General features: G+C 38.4%; 1 protein-coding gene across 8 annotated transcripts in view; it reads right to left on the bottom strand.

Moving 5' to 3' along the window:
• Positions 1–19,408, bottom strand: part of LOC126184779 (coiled-coil domain-containing protein 77-like) — a 215,301-nt gene that overhangs the window by 83,865 nt on the left and 112,028 nt on the right. For all 8 annotated transcript variants that reach the window (XM_049927340.1, XM_049927338.1, XM_049927337.1 and 5 more), the window contains one exon: positions 15,446–15,608. In XM_049927340.1, coding sequence (XP_049783297.1) covers positions 15,446–15,608 — 163 coding nt within the window. The remainder of the gene's footprint in view (positions 1–15,445; positions 15,609–19,408) is intronic.

Genomic DNA, 19,408 nt, shown 5'->3' with positions numbered 1-19,408 from the left:
CTGTGTACATCTAACAGGCACTAACCAATCATGACTTCCATTACCTCTAAAACTAGACAAATCCACCAGTTCTCTACTCACAATAAAATTTACTTTACAAAATGCATGATTGTCAAACCTTTCTTTCATGACCAAAATAAAATCAAATTTTTTGGATTCGCCATACCACAGGCCATAGGTTCAGACATTGATCTAAGAATGCGTTGTAAATGATTTAGCACCAGTGTTAGATGACCCATGGATTGGCACCCATGGAGAGTGAAATGAGATGTCAGGACGACAGTAGATTTGATTTATTAACTTCTTAATTCTGGCCCTTGGCTGTAGTACATCAGGAACAGCTTGGTGAAGGTGTCCAGCTGCATCTCATGTGAAACAATTGACATGTGGCAGTGCTGACAGAGCAAAGAGCAGGGCCAAGTGTGGCATCACTCAAATGCCACTGTCAGTGATGTCTCTGACTGCGATTGTGATGACAACATGGTGGTGCAGCTGACAGTACCACAGATGGGGCTGTGACCTCCCTCCAGCAAGCAGATGGCTTTCTGCTCCAGCAGCAGCTGCTTTCGTAACTCAGGGGAGGCTACCCCATCCCCTGGTCGAGCAGTGGACCCCATACTGCATTTCAGGATGTTGCTCCAAGTATCAAAAGCTCGTGGTGCAGGCTGTGATACTGGGACAAGAATATTTTAATACACAAATGGCTCAGTACTTATAAACTTCAGACTATGTAATTTGGACTTAAGGCACGTACTCTAAACACTTCCATGGTGGCAAGTGAAGAAAGACTTCCATCCTCATGCTAGTGTACTGCAGCACTGGCTGTTGCTATACCATGCCCAGCTGGTTCTGTTTTTCAATGCCTGTCAGCGTGTTTCGCTTTGCAATGCATATCACTCTTGCCTGCCTGTGGCTGGCCCTGTTGCAGCTCACTTCTGCTCTGGCGTAATTCTTGACCGAATATGGTCGATACGCTACAATATGCTTCTTTTAAGAACAGTGCTATGTGATTATCTTTGCTGTGTTAATGTACAGTGTTAAACAAATGTTATATACATATGTTTTGTGTTAATAAGGATGCTTGGAACATAGTTAGTTAGACAGCCTCTTGGACCATTGTGTAAAATTGCAGTGAATTAAAAAGAGAGCCAGAGTGGACCCAGCACTTGCAATGTTTGTTAGGTGGTGTGGCAGATGCCATAGAGAATTTACGAGAGGAATCTGTGGCTCGTACAGTGTTATGTGTTGTTGCATGTCGAGAGACGGCAGAGAAGTACAGCAGAGAGCAGCCTGGCCATTGGGGAGACTTTGGACAGCACCTAAAGGAACCAACAGGAGGAGAATTTAGATGCTGGCTGGATGCCTTCAGTAAGCATGGACATCAGCCTTGTTAGCTGACAACAGCAGGTGCGGACCAGCTATTGGCAGCCCTCTGAGTCATTGCTAAGTAACATCATAGTGATCAGGTGAGGACGGTGTGGAGATCCTTCTTTTTTATGTCCCAGTAGTGCCTTCTTGTGCGTTTATCTGTGTAGTGTGAATACTTCCACATGAGTGTACGATATTATATTTTTTTATTTGTGGTATTTTTTTCTTTGCAGTGAACTTAACTATTTAATTTACATTTTGTTCATGTTAACTTAATTTCAAAAGCTTTTCTATAACATGTGGAATCTGGTAAAATTTTTTGATTTATTGACTTGGTGTCATGCAAAACACCTTTTCTAATTAAATACTTAGCTGATTTGGGCTATTTGGTTAAGTAAATAACAAAATGAGATCTGAAGAATTTTGAGAAAGTCTTCCAGCATGGATTGTAATATTTTGTAAATTTTGAAATGGACTGAAATGAAATAAAATTTAGGTGCTTGGAGCTAGATAATGGTAAGCCACATTAAGTAAATTTTTACAGGAGAGACATTTGAAAGTTCACAAAATTACATAAATCAGGTGATGGACATAAGAGATATGTTTACTATGTTATAGGATACTACATACATTAGGGTCTTCTTCTCATATGTAACAGAACACTTTTAACTACTGCACTTAGTGAAACCCAATATTAAGTACAGGCAATGCATATAATTTTGCACTAGAATACTGCAACAAACACTACTGACATTCTAATTCAAACTACTTTTAGTTTGTTATTATCAATAGGCATTGTTCCATTTAAAAAAGTGTTTGTTTGCACAAAAAATACACTTTCTAAGTATTATTATGATCTGTATGAGCCTCTGACTACCAATTCATTCCGTGAAAACCACTCATCAATATTACTTTCCATTTTGTCAATATTTGTGGTGCAGTTTTAGGTGATTCACCATGTACATAGCAGAAAGTGTAGGAACAAACATTTCAGAAGAAAAATGACACAAGTTTGTTGAAAAAATAAATGTATCACCAACTTCTTGCGAGATTAAGAAAACTACTTATTCCCTCCAAAATGGGAGCTCATGTAGATTTGATGGTATTTCCAATAGAGTACTGAAGATTTGTTCTCACACAATGAGCCCTGTCTTATCTGAAATACATAATGCATCATTAATGCAAGTTATTTTCCATAGACACTGAAATATGCTGCCGTTAAACCCCTCCTTAAGAAAAGTGATAAGAGAGGTGTCAGTAACTTCTGACCTGTTCCACTAATAGCATCATTTTTCAAAATTTTTGAGCTGATGTGTTCTAAAGGGTGCAGCAGAACCGAAAAAGCAGTTTTAAGGAGCAATAAAAAGTAAATCTGGATGTATAGAGAAAAAAATTAATTTATTTTCTAAATTAGTACAATATTACATTCATTTAGTTTTGAAAATAATGTCCTCAAGATGCAGCTGTTAGCATCAATACATTGTTGTAGATGATCCCTGAAGATTTTGAGCAGCTCTTGCATACATATTGCGGGGTATGGCATTCACTTTGTCAATAATCTGCTTCTTTAACTCTGGTAGAGTGTGAGGGTAGCTTTCAAAAACCTTTTCCTTCAGATATCCCCAAAGAAAGTAGTCACAAATCTCTCAAATCTGGTGACCGCGCTGGCCACCCGATATCACCCCTCAAAGAGATGAGGCGTTCTGGAAACATTTCTCTCAAAACATCAAGTGAAATTCGAGCTGTGTGTGCAGTATCTCCATCCTGTTGGAGCCACAAGTTCTCATGTTCTTTAACAATCTCATCCATTCTGGGTTGCAGAAAATTTTGCAACAATGAAACGTAACGTGTGGAATTCACTGTCACGGTCACTCCTTCCTCCTCAAAAAAGTAAGGCCCTAACATGCCAGATTTTGATATGGCACACCACACTGTCACTTTAGGAGAATGTTGCGGTCTTTCATGAATAATTCGGGGGTTTATTTTCAGCCCAGTAGCGAAGTTTTCCTTATTCACACATCAACTAAGATGAAAATGTGCCTTGTCACTAATGAAGAAAGCTGCATTCGGAGGGATCTGAGCAAGCATTTGATCACATAGATTTTGATCGTTGGCGTAGTCTGCTGGGTGTAATTCTTGAGCAATCAATATTTTGAAAGGATGGAACTTCAAATAGCATTGCAGAATCCTTCTCAAACTGCAGTCTAAAATCCCCAATGCAACAGTATGTCATCGAGCAGAACATTGTGGCGATTGTTGAACTGCTGTTCTCACCTGGTGCACATTTTCTGTTATTCTGATGGATCTGCGTCAGCCACGTGTATCTGTTCTTAGTGTGCTACCAATTTCCTCCAACTGCCAAACCCAGGACCGAATTGTGTTTGCATTAGAAACAGCATTGTTGTGTGGAATGTTGAACTGTCACCGACAAGCTCGTTGAGTAATGATCACAGATCTGTTGTTTTCATAATAAGCGTGAACGGCAAAACCATGACGTGCACTGGTCCAGACCATGTTGGCTACTGAAATGGGGTCAACGAGTGAAAAAAGGTAGACCATGTGCAACTGCCTACCCCTACCACAGCCCCAGCAGTAATCGACAGAAACTGCTTAGTAAGTTCTGCCGCACCAAAGTTTCAGTGTCAACATTTGGCTTCATTGATCACAATTCCCATTGCTTTCAGCATAATCTACGGCACTGCCATCAGTTAATTCTGGTTCATTAACCTGCTCTGTGGCGTGGTAGTGAGTCAGGAATAAATAATATCAGTGATGCATGGCAGGTATATAGGGAAGCAGGTTCATGACTTCTGACATTTTTTTATGCTGTATGCAAATAGGTCTATGATATTTTGATGTTAACATCACAATGCAAGGTGTCTGCATTGGATGGCCACACTTAATTTCATGGACATCTCCATGAACAGTGTGCTTCATGACAACTGAATCAGGATCTGGGGCCAAAAATTTGAACACTGTAGCTTCTGAAAAGTTTATAGGATGTCCATCTGTTGCTGTATTTCCTTTTGTTATGTGCTGAGAAGGCACCTTGCTGAACTCTAGGAATCATCTCGTTTCATAAGTGTCAGAGCAAATTTCTTTCCTACTCTGCTTTTATTGACAATATCAACCCACTCAGTGGGTGAGAAAACATGGCTCGTGTGGCGCTTTTGATGCAAAATTTTTATCTGATGGGAGTCATGTGTGACCAGGTATAAAAAATCTGTGATCAATTTCTTTGAATTTGTCACCATGTACTAGTGACAACCACATGCACATAACTGTTCAGTTCTTATTTTATCCGGCACAGTTATCTGAATAGCATATTATTTTGGAGAAATTTAAACATACAGTTACGCATTTCATCACTGCTGTGTTTTGCGACATCCTCAGTCCATATATACATGTGTCTGATGTCTGTTCCATCATCACTGTACATTGATAGTTTTTGCTTGTAAAAAGCTGGACCAGCAGTGAATTTTGGAACAGGGAGGGCTTGCTGCAAGTCAACTGAGATAACCTCAATCAGTCTTGCTGTCTTGCTGTCATAGCTGCCTGCAATGCCTCTGCTTTCCGGTGATGTAGTTCTCTTTTCTTCCGCAAGTCACTGACTTTTTGTTGCTCATTGGGTAGGCTGCCTGATTTAACCTCAGTATCAAGCTTGTCACATACTTTACAAGTGTCAGAAAGTGGCATCTTGAAGCCAATGTTATATTCTGTGCAGAAAATCCACCTGTACTTACCTTCTGTAACAATGGAAATTTTCTTTTTTCTCACAGTAGGGTAGATAATGATCATGGTATAAAGAACTGATTGTCATCTTGCAGCCAAAACAAACCTTTCTGGGATTCTTGTGCCTGTTGTAGTGACTTTGGTAAGTTGGTATGTTTCATATATACTTGTGAACACCTTCTATCACTTCAGGTGGATATTTCTGGTTATTTTTATGGTACCACCTTTGATCTTTCTTTAAAAACTCTTTAATGCTCCCAACTCGCTGTATGACGTTTTCCACTCTTCCTCTTGATTTGTGTAGTCCACGAACAAATAGAAATGCTTTCTTACAGACATTGATGACTTTGCCTTAAATCTTAACACAGTACATAGTAATGATTTTTCAAGAAGACTGCTTCTTTTTCCGTTTTTGGGGGGTACTGAGATACACGAAAAGCTGTAGCTGTTTTGTGCATCAAACTTCCTTAAGTCCCGGAAGCCATGGAATATTGTGGAAGCTGCTGCTCCTACCTTCGTCATGCATTTCCGATGGCAGTCACATGGAGGTCCCATTTCTCTGGCAGCTACTTTTCTTTTGACTGCACCACTCATATACCCTTGACAATTTATGATGTTTACCTCTGTTGATGATGAGATATCACATGTATCTGGGTGATAATCCACATCTGTAACACTGTCAGAGCACGAACATTCAATCTCAAAACAATCTGCTTCCCTTTCGGATCCACAATGCATTTTCTCATCCAAACATGTCACACTGTTTCCCCTGCAAGTCAACATGTTGGCCGTGGCTTACCAAATTAAAGCAAAAAAATGGCATGCTTTCTTGGGGCAATACAAAATAGAGTGAGTGCTGCATCTCCTGGTTTCTTCAAATACTACTCTGCCAGTTGATTATCATCCTCTAGCAGGTATTAAAAACATAAAAATCTCCATTTCACAACTGTATTCTTCAATTTGATCTTGTGGTATGAAAATTCTTGAAAACTGTGTTGCTATGTATTTATCTTTATTGAGTTAACAGGGAATTCCTTTTTAGAAACCCTTTCACGTGGATTTTGAAAACAATTAGACGGAGGGATGTAAGGGTACAGATGTTGTTGTTGTTGTGGTCTTCAGTCCTGAGACTGATTTGATACAGCTCTCCATGCTAACCTATCCTGTGCAAGCTGCTTCATGTCCCAGTACATATTGCACCATACATCCTTCTGAATCTGCTTAGTTTATTCATCTCTTGGTCTCCCTCTACGATTTTTACCCTCCACGCTGCCCTCCAATACTAAATTGGTGATCCCTTGATACCTCAGAACATGTCCTACCAACCGATCCCTTGCTCTAGTCAAGTTGCGCCACAAATTTCTTGTCTCCCCAATTCTATTCAATACCTCCTCATTAGTTATGTGATCTACCCATCTAATCTTCAGCATTCTCCTGTAGCACCACATTTCAAAAGCTTCTATTCTCTTCTTGTCTAAACTATTTATTGTCCACGTTTCACTTCCATACATGGCCACACTCCATACAAATACTTTCAGAAACGACTTCCTGACATTTAAATCTATACTCGATATTAACAAATTTCTCTTCTTCAGAAACGCTTTCCTTGCCATTGCCAGTCTACATGTTATATCCTCTCTACTTCGAGCATCATCAGTTATTTTGCTCCCCAAATAGAAAAACTCCTTTACTACTTTAAGTGTCTCATTTCCTAATCTAATTCCCTCAGCATCACCTGACTTAATTCGACTACATTCGATTATCATTGTTTTGCTTTTGTTGATGTTCATCTCATATCCCCCTTTCAAGAAACTCTCCATTCCGTTCATCTGCTCTTCCAGGTCCTTTGCTGTCTCTGACAGAATTAAAATATCATCCGCGAACCTCAAAGTTTTTATTTCTTCTCCATGGATTTTAATTCCCTCTCCAAATTTTTCTTTTGTTTCCTTCACTGCTTGCTCAATATACGGATTGAATAACATTGGGGAGAGGCTACAACCCTGTCTCACTCCCTTCCCAACCACTGCTTCCCTTTCATGTCCCTCGACTCATAACCGCCATCTGGTTTCTGTACAAATTGTAAATAGCCTTTTTCTCCCTGTATTTTACCCCTGCCACATTCAGAATTTGGAAGACAGTATTCCAGTCAACATTGTCAAAAGCTTTCTCTAAGTCTACAAATGCTAGCAATGTAGGTTTGCCTTTTCTTAATCTAGCTTCTAAGATAAGTCATAGGGTCACGTGTTCCAACATTTCTACAGAATCCAAACTGATCTTCCCAGAGGTCGGCTTCTACCAGTTTTTCCATTCATCTGTAAGGAATTCGTGTTAGTATTTTGCAGCTGTGACTTATTAAACTGATAGTTCGGTAATTTTCACATCTGTCAACAACTACTTTCTTTGGGATTGGAAAGGGTACGGATATCAATCCTATATTTAAAGGATCAAATCTAGCCTTACACTCTTTTGCTACTGCACAGCGGCATCAGTGATGGGGATTCCCCATCGCTCTAGAAGGAAGATATTGGTGCCTAGAGATCTTCTGGTGGAAAGGAGTGCGTCAGTTGAGCCCGAGTATGCGCAGACCCCGAGTTCCCACACTTCTCGTGACTGCACATAAAAGAAGTGAAGAATATCTGTGGAAAATTATACTGACAGCCACCCCAGAGATAAAACGTGAATAGAATGTGTGGCGAAATGAGCGATGTATTGTTTGAGAGATACAGAGGTGAGTGAGTGGGCCGGGACTTACCCCAGTTCACTGCTAGTAGCACCATGTCACCATAACACATCTGTGCATAGCACACACGTAATTCACCATAATTAAGAATGAAGTTTAAAGTTAGAGTTGCTTTTTAAAACTCTGTCAACATATGCTTTAGTAAAATAATGTTTAAACTGTCAAATATCAGATTGATTAGGTCAATATTTTACCTAAATACATCATTTTAAGAAAAAAATAAAAGGCGCTAAACAATAAAGTTAGGAAGCCAGAAGTTGATCGTAATGTGCAGATGTATGCCAAAATTAACTGGTACAAGTCTCAACATGATTAAAGCAATATTTTGGTCAAAATTTGCGTTTTTAAGAAAAACTGAAGGCACTAAATATTAGACTTAGAAATGTGAAAATTTGTATGACACTTCAGTTTAACATTAAAATAATAACTACATGACCCCCATTAAGCTACCTCTAATAATTTTAAAGTAACTTACTGAAAACTAAATTTGGAACAATAACGTCTTTAATTGTAGTAGATTAAGTATCTGTTGTATTAATTCTAGAAAGTTTTGGTTACAGCACATGATGAAACCTATTAAATAATACAGCTATAACAAGTTATAGGACCTTGATGTTAATAACAGCCAATACAAGGTCTCTTAAAGTTGTAGTTCAGAGGCCATGTTCTACTTTCAGTTCTGTTCTAAAAATTCTAGAAGGCAAAGTTTTAATGCAGGCGAGCTAAAAATTTTTCTGTGATTTTAACCAATTTACCTACATGCATGCAAAAATTACAAAGATCCTAAACTGATACTGATTGATATTGTTATCAAATATTGTGTGTCTGAGAAAGTGGCCATTTAGAGACTGCTACCGTGTGCATAAGGCGGATGACAGCAGGTGTCACCTTGGCCGTCCACTGCGCCACATATATAAATACAGCCCTAGAGGCAAGACTAGGCTTCACTTCGCACCCAGCCACCATAAGATCCACGACAGTCAAATGCTGGAGTGCGCACTGCCTCGGATGGCATCAGTGATGGGCTGTTACAAAACGCTTATTTTCAGTAATAATAGAAAGTGAACACGCGAGGACTGTACACCATCCTGGATCACTTAAATTTCACAAAAGTAATTGTTAGTGTGCCGCCAATAATGTTAACAAAACCGCGTGGCAGGTGGTGATAATTATTTTCCACTTCTGTGGCAAGCATTTATTTTGGTTATTATTAGTCTGGGCAAAAGACAATTTAGTAGGAATTTACCATACAGGTCACCTCTAAACTGCTCATAGTGCTGTTAGGGATAGAGAGATTTATTGTCAGTATGAACATAATGAATATTACAATGTTGTGTGAGTGAAACTTTACCAAATATATGTATCAATGAGAACTCAAAATCTTCATGTATAATCATAGTCCTGATCCTGCTGAGCAAATAGAGAATAGAAACTTTTCTTTCAGTGGGCTGGACAAGAATGTGGACTTGCAGACTGGGAACTATGGTCAGTATGTTCTCCATCGCTTTCTGGCTGACCACAGAAATAGTTGCCAGGTTATCGATGGCGAACAATATTTACAACAATTTCTTCCCATGACTAATGGTAATTATTAATATGAGAAGCAACCTCCTGCCACCCCACAAATGCACGAGGAAATTTAGAATGTTGAAGCTCAATATTATATTTCCCATCCGGAGGAGTTGTTATGTAATGGAAGGCATTCATACACACACACACACACCCCTATGACCTATTCCAACACTTCATGGTCCTTGTAATCATTATGTTCATGAAGCGAATTCTGTGGCTTGAGGTTCTGGTAAAACAGTCAATATACCTCTGATTACAAAGTATTACTACTACTACTACATGCATGATGCAGACAATAAATTAGGTTGGCCAACCCTGATGGATGAAAATTGCCATAGTATGTGGCTTTCAATTGGAAAATCCTCCCCAATGGAGAAAGCTTCCCAGCTAGTATTATTGTCAGAGCTTGTGGCAGTGGGTGGATGACAGAGGAACTAGTCCTAGACTGGATTTAAGCAGTGTGGAATAAGTGGCTAGGAGTGCTTCTTCGCTCAAAATCAATGCTTCTGTTGGATAGTTTTCATGGACACATTGGTGATCAAGTCAAACAAAAATTGAAAGAAGGAAACTGTGGTCTATCGATTAATCCTGGCAGCATGAGAAGTGTGTATCAATCATCCATTCAAAGTTAGTGTAAGACAATTCTACAGAAATTACATCATGAAAGAAATAGCTATTTTGACTGTTTGGTGGTCAATATCATACCACAGAATTGTTTAAGCACCTAAACAAATTGCAGTTTGAATTACGTCAGATGTAGGAGATATAAATTCATCAAACCCAGCAAAAGTTTTTAGTGTGCAAAAGTGTGTAATAAGAATCACTTGTGATGTAAATCCAAGAACATCATGTAGAGACCTGTTCAAGGAACTTTGTATTCTAACTACTGCTTCTCAGTATATTTATTCCTTGTATTGTATGTATGTATTGTATGTTAACCGGGGATCTAGAAACAACGGAGAGGCTCTGTCCCCACCGCAGTGGTCCACAACCCCATGACGACTACCGCAGTCCACTTCACCCCTCCACTGCCCCACACCAAGCCCAGGGTTATTGTGCGGTTCGGCCCCCAGGGAACGTCTCACATCAGACGAGTGTAACCCCTATGTTTGCGTGGTAGTGTAATAGTGGTGTACGTGTACTTGGAGAACTTGTTTGCGCAGCAATCGCCAACATAGTGTAACTGAGGCGGAATAAGGGGAACCAGTCCGCATTCGCCGAGGCAGATGGAAAACCACCTAAAAACCATCCACAGACTGGCCGGTTCACCAGACCTTGACACAAATCCACCGGGCAGACCACACAGACAACCGGGCGGGCCATATTTATTCCTTATTGAACTTCGTTGCAAATAATACATTTCTATTTCCAACCAATAGTTCAATGCATAGTGTCAATACTAGAAATAAGAACAATCTACATAAAGACCTAAAATCACTTACCTGGGTCCAAAAGGGGTCCAACATTCAGGAACATACATTATCAATAAATTGCCAGCAACCATGGCATGGTTTAAACAGAGCTTGAAAGACTTTTTGATAAGCAACTCCTTCTACTCTATAGATGAATATCTTAACAGAGACTGTTAGGGCAGCTTAAGCAAACCACATCAGGCTGTGCTAAAACAATGCTACACTATGCATTTGGTAGTCCAAAGTCGATGCAATGAGAAACAAATGTCAATTACAAGAATTACACTCTTTGTTGCACTGTGACCCACCTATGCTCCAACTGTCATCATCCATTTAGCATGGTGGTACAGCAAACACAGTACGGCTCATCATCGAAGAGACTTAGCTGACTGATTTTGCTGATCATATACACATACCCTTAGGAGTGAGTTGCTACTTTTCATGGGATTTATAACCCACAGATCTTTGTCCACTTGCAATAGTTATGATCTTCACTGGTAAAAAGATTTCTTTTGTGAGGCTAAGCACTTTTTCGTTCTCAACTTGAGCTTCACAACTTAACTGAGGGTCTGTTGACTAGAATTATTGACTACAATTTGTCTTGTTGATAATCGACGGATAAGTATGTTTTCAATGGAAGACAATCACCCAGAGGAATCATTATTGCATGAACTTATTGGAATAGCTTCATCCATCTGGAGCTGCAGTCTCCAACAGTCTGACTGGTTATGATGCCTACAAGATGACGCATCCAAAGATACCACTATGGGTGCATTCTGGTAATACTACAAATTTGATTGGATGTGCTCTGTCATTGATAGTTATTCTCAAAACACAGATTTGTGTTGGCTGGCTGTATTCTCCATTTGCAGTCTTTAGCACAATGGCCTCTGAACTTTTAACATAATCTATTTCAGCTGACAATGATATCTGATATCATAGAACATGACATCCTATAATCAACTAGTATCAGGAGAGAGTGATTGTTGATGAAGACATCAGTGCAGTTCTTGGTAACTGTTGTCCATGGGGTATTTTCATCTATAGTTGGCCTATCCTCTTCTTGAATTAATAATGCTATTTTCCATGGACTTTGTTTGATGATCATTGCTGCTACTTTCAGCTACTTGTGTTTGACATTAATATATACCACAGATCCTTGTATCTTTTAACTTCCTATTCGCTGCATTAGCAATGCTTGGTCCTGATGGTCTTCCACAACTGCCACTGGTACAACAATCTGAAGTCTGTTGACTGTCTCTCAGCACAGTCGTCTGGCACCTTGCCGTGATGTGCTAGTACTATTTGTTGAAGTCTCCTGTTGTGGTGGCAATCCTTCAAAAGAAATGCCTGATAGACATTCTCTGCTAAACCTTTCATTAGGTGTATAACTACATCCTCTTCCATTACATACAGGTTCACTGTGTGACACTGCCTGACAATACACTATATGTATAATCATGCCATATCCCAATGACGTTGGGCCCTGTTCTTCAATTTCCCTTTGACTATGAAGATTTTCAACTAGTTGTCACCAAATGTCTTGATTTCAGTCTGAAATTTGTCCCAGTATAAGCTCTTTCTCGTACTCAAACCACTGCTACGCTGCACCATCCAAGCCAAAGTAGAAACCTCTTTAGCCATATAGTCATATCCTAAACCACGTCTCCAAAAAACACCGTTGGTTGCCTGGTGTGCATCTGACATATCAGTGCTTTCAAATCCGATGATTTGTTGACACTTTGGAAAGTAAGGGACTGTACTCTCTGTCTGGTGTTCCTGAGTGAAAACGACTGCTTTTGTGTAGCTTTGTTGCTGCCATGATAATATCAGTGTGCAAAATATTGTCTGTACGTGTCAAACTATGTCATGTATAAACCAGAATGTAGTACCTGTTACAAGAGTAGGGTCATCAATAAGAACTAACACTTCACACTGAAAGCATTTTTATTAAGCGCACATGAAAGTGCAGACAGAACTGAGCTGCCTGCCTCAGCAGTGCGTACTTCTGTTCACATATTGTAATAAATCTCATTCTGTTCACATATTGTAATAAATCTCAAATTTCACAAATAAGTTAGTCCCACAACCTTCCCCATATCACACATGTCAAGTGATATATACTGGTAAGAGGCAGAAATTGAATCAGTGACCCACACATCACCATGTGGAAGTTGTTACTGCTACACCACAAATGATGTACAGGGTGTGGCAATTTCACGGAGAAAGCTGTATGATGAACTTACTACAGTTAGTAAAACACAGGAAGTAACAATTATCTGATTTCTCTTCTTTATATACACAGAATATAAAGAAATCACATAATTGTGATTTCAGTAAAGTTTTAAAGCCCCATATTACTTCCATTTACTATATTTTCTTTTGGGAGAAAAGTACCAAAAACAAGAGAGACAATGACAACTCGTTCCAAGATAAATGAAAGAAAATAAGGACCCAAACAAATGAATATTTTTAGTTTTTACAAAATCAGAAATAAATTAAAATCTTCATAATTAATTTCATCAGTTTTTGCCAATAGAATGTGTTTCAATCATATAAAACCATTGCTGTTTACAAAATACAGGACATAGTTTTGAAGTTCAAGGAAAAGGCTGCAGGATCTGTGAAAGGGAATCTTTTTGGGCCCATTCTGTCATTAATCTATATCTCTGTTATAATTCATTCAATTTTGAGACAAACTTAAAACCCTTTCTCATGAGCAATGCCACATACACTTCTGAAAAACTCATCAAAATATGTACAGTGATTCTCAAATTCAATGACAGTGATTCTCAAGTTTAATGACAAAAAGTCTGAGATACAAGAATTGTTGTTTTGCAACTCATCTCCACACCTCAGTGACAAATCAATCAGCAATTTTTTGATAAGAAAAAGCCTTACTTTTTTTTTGAATAATTGCACCATTTAGCACTGATAATCCCATCAAAATATAGTCCTCCATTTAGTAGAAGATAGTGGACTGATGTAGTATCAACATCAAACTAAACATGTAGATACATAGTAAACACTTCCTATGACGTATATTCTGACGTAGTATCAACGTCAAACTAAACATGTAGGTACATAATAAACACTATGTATTTGCATGTTTAAAAACGGTTCAAATGGCTCTAAGCACTATGGGACTTAACATCTGAGGTCATCAGTCCCCTAGACTTAGAACTACTTAAACCTAAGTAACCTAAGAACATCACACACGTCCATGCCCGAGGCAGGATTCGAACCTGCAGCAGTGTGGTTCCTTCATATTTAGTAAACACTTACTATGTACCTGCATGTTTAGTTTAACACTGATACTACATCAGAATATTTTATGATCTGAAGATGGCAGTAACCAAAATTGGCAATACTGAAGCGTAAAAGTGCATGTGATCAAGATGGACCTGTAAAATAAAGTGCCAAAATATGATCACAGACTCATTTTCAGACTTTATGTCTTCAATTAAAGATAGTGGACATTGATGCATTCACATCTAAAGACATTTCATCTATTTTTGTAACAGATACACAAAGCCTACTTTAAATTCTGTCAATCTTACGATCTTCATTATTATGTTAATGCAATTTACTCTACAGTGGTGTGATTTGAAACAAGGAAATTGTGTGTGTGTGTGTGTGTGTGTGTGTGTGTGTGTGTGTGAGCACATGTGTGTGTGTGGGGGGGGGGGGGGGCACATGCACACTACATCACCCCTGATTAAAATGGTGCCAGTCACCATTGTCATAGATGTCATCGTCATCATCATATAATGTACAATTTACACACATATTATTTACATAACTGATCACATCTGCTGTAGTGTCCAAGAAGTACGAAAGTCCGAGAGGTTTCCAGGGTATGAATTTTGAAGGTACTCTTCAACAATTGCTGACAGTCCATCATGGAAAGCCACAGGTGCACTCCACAGTGGTAATCTGTCCCCATTTGTATAATAAGTCACCACATTTCCCATGATTAGTATGGATCCTGATAAAGTGTACTCCATGTCCTACAGGACAGATCAAGTTCCTTGGTTTGCTGTTAACTTGGAGAAAACTATGAAGCTGTGAAGCAGTGTTGTTATTCCACTCTTCAGTCCAAGCTTCACAGAGATTGAAGCTGTGGTCCACTATGTTCCTAGCTGTTGTGAGTGGCTGATGTCTGGAGTGGTATATGTTGGTTAAGATAGTAGGTATGTCCTCATGAATTGGTAGCAGCTGGTTGTTGCAGATTTTTTATATTCCCTCCTGAGGATAGTCTTTCATATCCAGTTAGGTGGTTGAATGTGATTCAGAACAGGTAACCAGAATACTGGAATGGACAGGTATGCTGTAGAAACGCTAGTATAAACTTTTATGCAAGTATTCCTTGTGGCATAACTGGGCAAGGAGAGTGGGGACTCTTGTTTCCACTCTTCAACTTCTTGACAGACAATATATATTGTGCACAGAATACAAGCTGAGTCTTTCATGACCAATGTTTTCAAATTCCAGGGAGGTAGTCAAAAGAACGAAAGTGTAAAGAAGGCCTTAAAATACTTCATGTACAACCAAAGAAGAGAATTAGATCCTTTCATAATGTAAAACTAAAATCTGAATGATACTGCACAGATATACTTACCACTAAAGCATAATTTTTAGTTATGATTTCGGCAGATTCAGCTCTTACTCTAAGCAGCAAAATATTGGTTGTCCTTTGCAATTCTTTCAGATTAGCTAATTCGTCAGCTTGTGAGTGAAAAAGCTCCTCCAAAACTGAATACTGTTTACAGTCTTCTCGCCATCTGCAAAACTTTCAGCTATCTTACAATAAAAACAATAATCACAAATTTGAAAACAATTGTATTAACAATCGACGGTGTAAACCAAAGTTAGTGGAGTTGACTGTTTAGAAAAAAAGTATGGATAAACCAAAGACAGTGTGAGAATAAGATCCAGGAAATTCAAAAGCTGGACAATAAAAGATACACAGTTTTTCTTTGTTCTTACTTATTGCACAAAACTTATTTTCTATGGTAAGTGTCTTTTCTAATAAAAGAAGAGTCACACATTTATTTTCATAATAAAATATAAGTATTCCTCATTATACAATTTAATGATTTGTAAATGGGGAATATATATATATATATATATATATATATATATATATATATATATATATATATATATATATATATATATATATATATATATATATATATATATATATATAATTTAAGCAGCTGCAAATGATGAATAGAATATGAAATTAATTAATATACTTACTAGATTACTTAAAATACACTGTCATATTTAAGCACATAATATTCTGTGAAAAATGTGTCCAATATCAAACAATGGAAACTCCAGATTTGAATATCAAGGAAATGACAGAATGTTACCTAACATAAAGAAGACACATCAAGTTGCAGACAGCCACAATTAAAAGAGACTTACTTATATATCTTTTGGCCACAGTCTTCATCAGTAAAAGAGACACACACACACCAGTAACACACACAAGCAAGTACACCTCATGCACACACAGCCACCAACTCCAGCATCTTAGGCCGCAGTGCTAGAGCTGGAGATCGTATGTGCGTGAGGTGTGCTTGCTTGTGTATGATGTGTGCCTCTCTTTTACTGATGAATGTTGTGGCCAAAAGCTATACATAAGTGTCTTTTAATTGTGCCTGTCTGCAACCTGACATGTCTTCTTTATGGTAAGTAGTGATCTGTCTTTTCCTACATTATGTCCAATATCAGATATAAACAGCTGGGTATCATGTAGTTCTGATAAATTCATGCAATGGAAAATACATACTTTATCCTGCCACACATGACCACCACTAGAGTGAAAACTGCTACATATTTTATTCATTTCATTTCATTGTAAATGCCGCAGACAAAAATCAGCACCAAATTACCGACAAAGGTCTCAAATTTTATCACTGATGGTCGCTGCATTATTTTGCTAGTGTCTAACCCCTATGAACCACGGATATTGTATGGTGATGTGACTTGCGTGCTTCACCAATACAGATAGCCGTACCATAAGTGGAACCACAATGGAGGGAATATCTGTTGAGTGGCCAGACAAATGTGTGGTTCCTGGGGAGACACAATAGCCTTTTCAGTATTTGCAGGGGCAACAGTTTGGATGACTGGCTGACCTGGATTTGTACAATGAACCAAGATGGCTTTTCTGTGCTGGTCTGTGAAGAGCTGAAAGCAAGGGAAACTACAGCCATTATTTTTCCTAAGGGCATGAAGCTTGGCTGTATGGTTAAATAATGATGGCATCTCCTAGGTGAAACATTCTGGAGATAAAATAGTCCACCATTCAGATCTCCAGGCTGTGAAAACTCAGGGGGATGTCATCATACGGAAAAACAAAACTGGCAATCTATAGGCTGACGTGTGGAACGTTAGATGCCTTAATCATGCAAGTAGGTTAGAAAATTTAAAATCGGAAATGGACAGGTTGAAATTATAGTGGGAATGAATGAAGTTCAGTGGCAGGATGAACAGGACTTCTGTTCATGTGGGTACAGTGTTGTAAATACAAAATGAAACACAGGTAACGCCGGTAACAAACAAGAAGTTAAGAAAGTGGGTAAGCTATTTCAAACAGCTTAGTGAACACACTGTCACAGCCAAGATACATATGAAATCAACATCCATCACAGCAGTACAAGCTTATATGCCAACTAGCTCTGAAGACAAAGAGGCTGAAAGAAAGTATGATGAGATAAGAGAAATTATTCAACGAGGTAAGGGAGAGGAAAATTTAATTGTGATGGGGGAACTGGAATTCAGTAGAAGGAAGAGGAAAATAACAAAAAATAGTAGGTGAATATGGACTGGGGGATAGGAATAAACGAGGATGCTGCCTGGTATAACTTTGCACAGAGCATCATTTAATCACTGCTAATGATTAGTTTAAGAATCATACAATAAGGCTGTATATTTGGAAGAAACATGGAGGCACTGAAAAATTTCAGAACGATTATATGGTAGTAAGACAAGAGAGTTCATAACCAGATTCTAAGCAACACATTTCCAGAGGCAGATGTGGAATCTGACCACAATTTATTGTAGATTGAAACTGAAGAAATTGAAGAAAGGTAGGATATTGAAGTGATGGGACATGATAAGGTTGTTGAGAGTTTCAGACGGAGTGTTAAGCAATAATTAACTGAAACAGGTGAGGGGAACACAATAAAAGACAAAAGGGTACCTTTGACAGATGAAATAGTGAAGGCAGCAGAGGTTCAAATAGGTAAAAAGATAAGGTATAGTGATAATTTTTACTTTATCGACCATCTGACTACAACTGAATGAAACACAACTTTCATGCCAAATGTGTATCACCTTTATTTTCTGCAAGGCATTTAGAAGAAGGGGAACAACACCAAAAATGCAACAGGAGCGTAATATGTAGAAAATCGTCCACGCATCCTGCAACTGAAGATGCTTTGCAGAAAATAAAGGCAAAATGCATATGGCACGAAAATTGTGTTTCATTCAGTTGTAGTCAGATGGTCCATAAAGCAAAAATTATCAGTATACTGTAATATTACACGCAACTGAGGAAGACAGGACTACAATGGTTGAAAAAAGATAAGTCCTTGGATAACACAGGTGATACTGAAGTTAATTGATGAAAGGAAAAAATATAAAACTGCAGCAAATGAAATAGCTGAATGGCAATAAAAATGTCTAAAAAATGAGACTGACAGTAAGTACAAAATGGTTAACCATGAATGGCTAATGGACAAATGTAAGAATATAGAATCATATATAACTAGGGGGAAAATAGATACTGCCTACAGGAGAATTAAAGGGACATTTGGAGGATGGAGAAGCAGCTGTGGGAACATAAATAGCTCAGATAGAAAACCTGTACTAAGCAAAGAAGGGGAAGTTGGAAGTAGGATATAGAGGGACTATACATGGGAAACTAACTTGAGAGCAATAGAACAGAAAGGGAACAGAACATAAATGAAGACAAGATAGAAGATACGATACTACAAGAAAAATGTCCAATGTTAACCTAAGTTGAAAAAGGTCCTCACAGGGTAGACCCCTTTCCCTCAGAACTGCTGATATCCTTGAGCGAGCAACACATAACAAAACTATTCCACCTGGTGTGCAACATGCACAAGACAGGCAAAACACCCTCAGACTTGAAGAAGAATTCCAGTTCTAAAGAAAGTAGGTGGTGACAGATGTAAATATTACTGAACTATCAGTGTAATAAGTCATGGTTGCAAAATACTAACAGGAATTACAGAAGAATGAAAAACTTACAGAAGCTGAGCTCAGGGAAGATCAGTTTGGATTCTGGTGAAATGTCGGAACACAGTAAGTACAAAATGGTTAACCATGAATGGCTAATGGACAAATGTAAGAATATAGAATCATATATAACTAGGGGGAAAATAGATACTGCCTACAGGAAAATTAAAGGGACATTTGGAGGATGGAGAAGCAGCTGTGGGAACATAAATAGCTCAGATAGAAAACCTGTACTAAGCAAAGAAGGGGAAGTTGGAAGTAGGATATAGAGGGACTATACATGGGAAACTAACTTGAGAGCAAT

Source organism: Schistocerca cancellata, chromosome 4 (assembly GCF_023864275.1).
Source record: "Schistocerca cancellata isolate TAMUIC-IGC-003103 chromosome 4, iqSchCanc2.1, whole genome shotgun sequence".
Taxonomy (NCBI): domain Eukaryota; kingdom Metazoa; phylum Arthropoda; class Insecta; order Orthoptera; family Acrididae; genus Schistocerca; species Schistocerca cancellata.
Note: the sequence above shows the minus strand (reverse complement) of the source record. Positions and strands in the feature narration are given on the sequence as shown.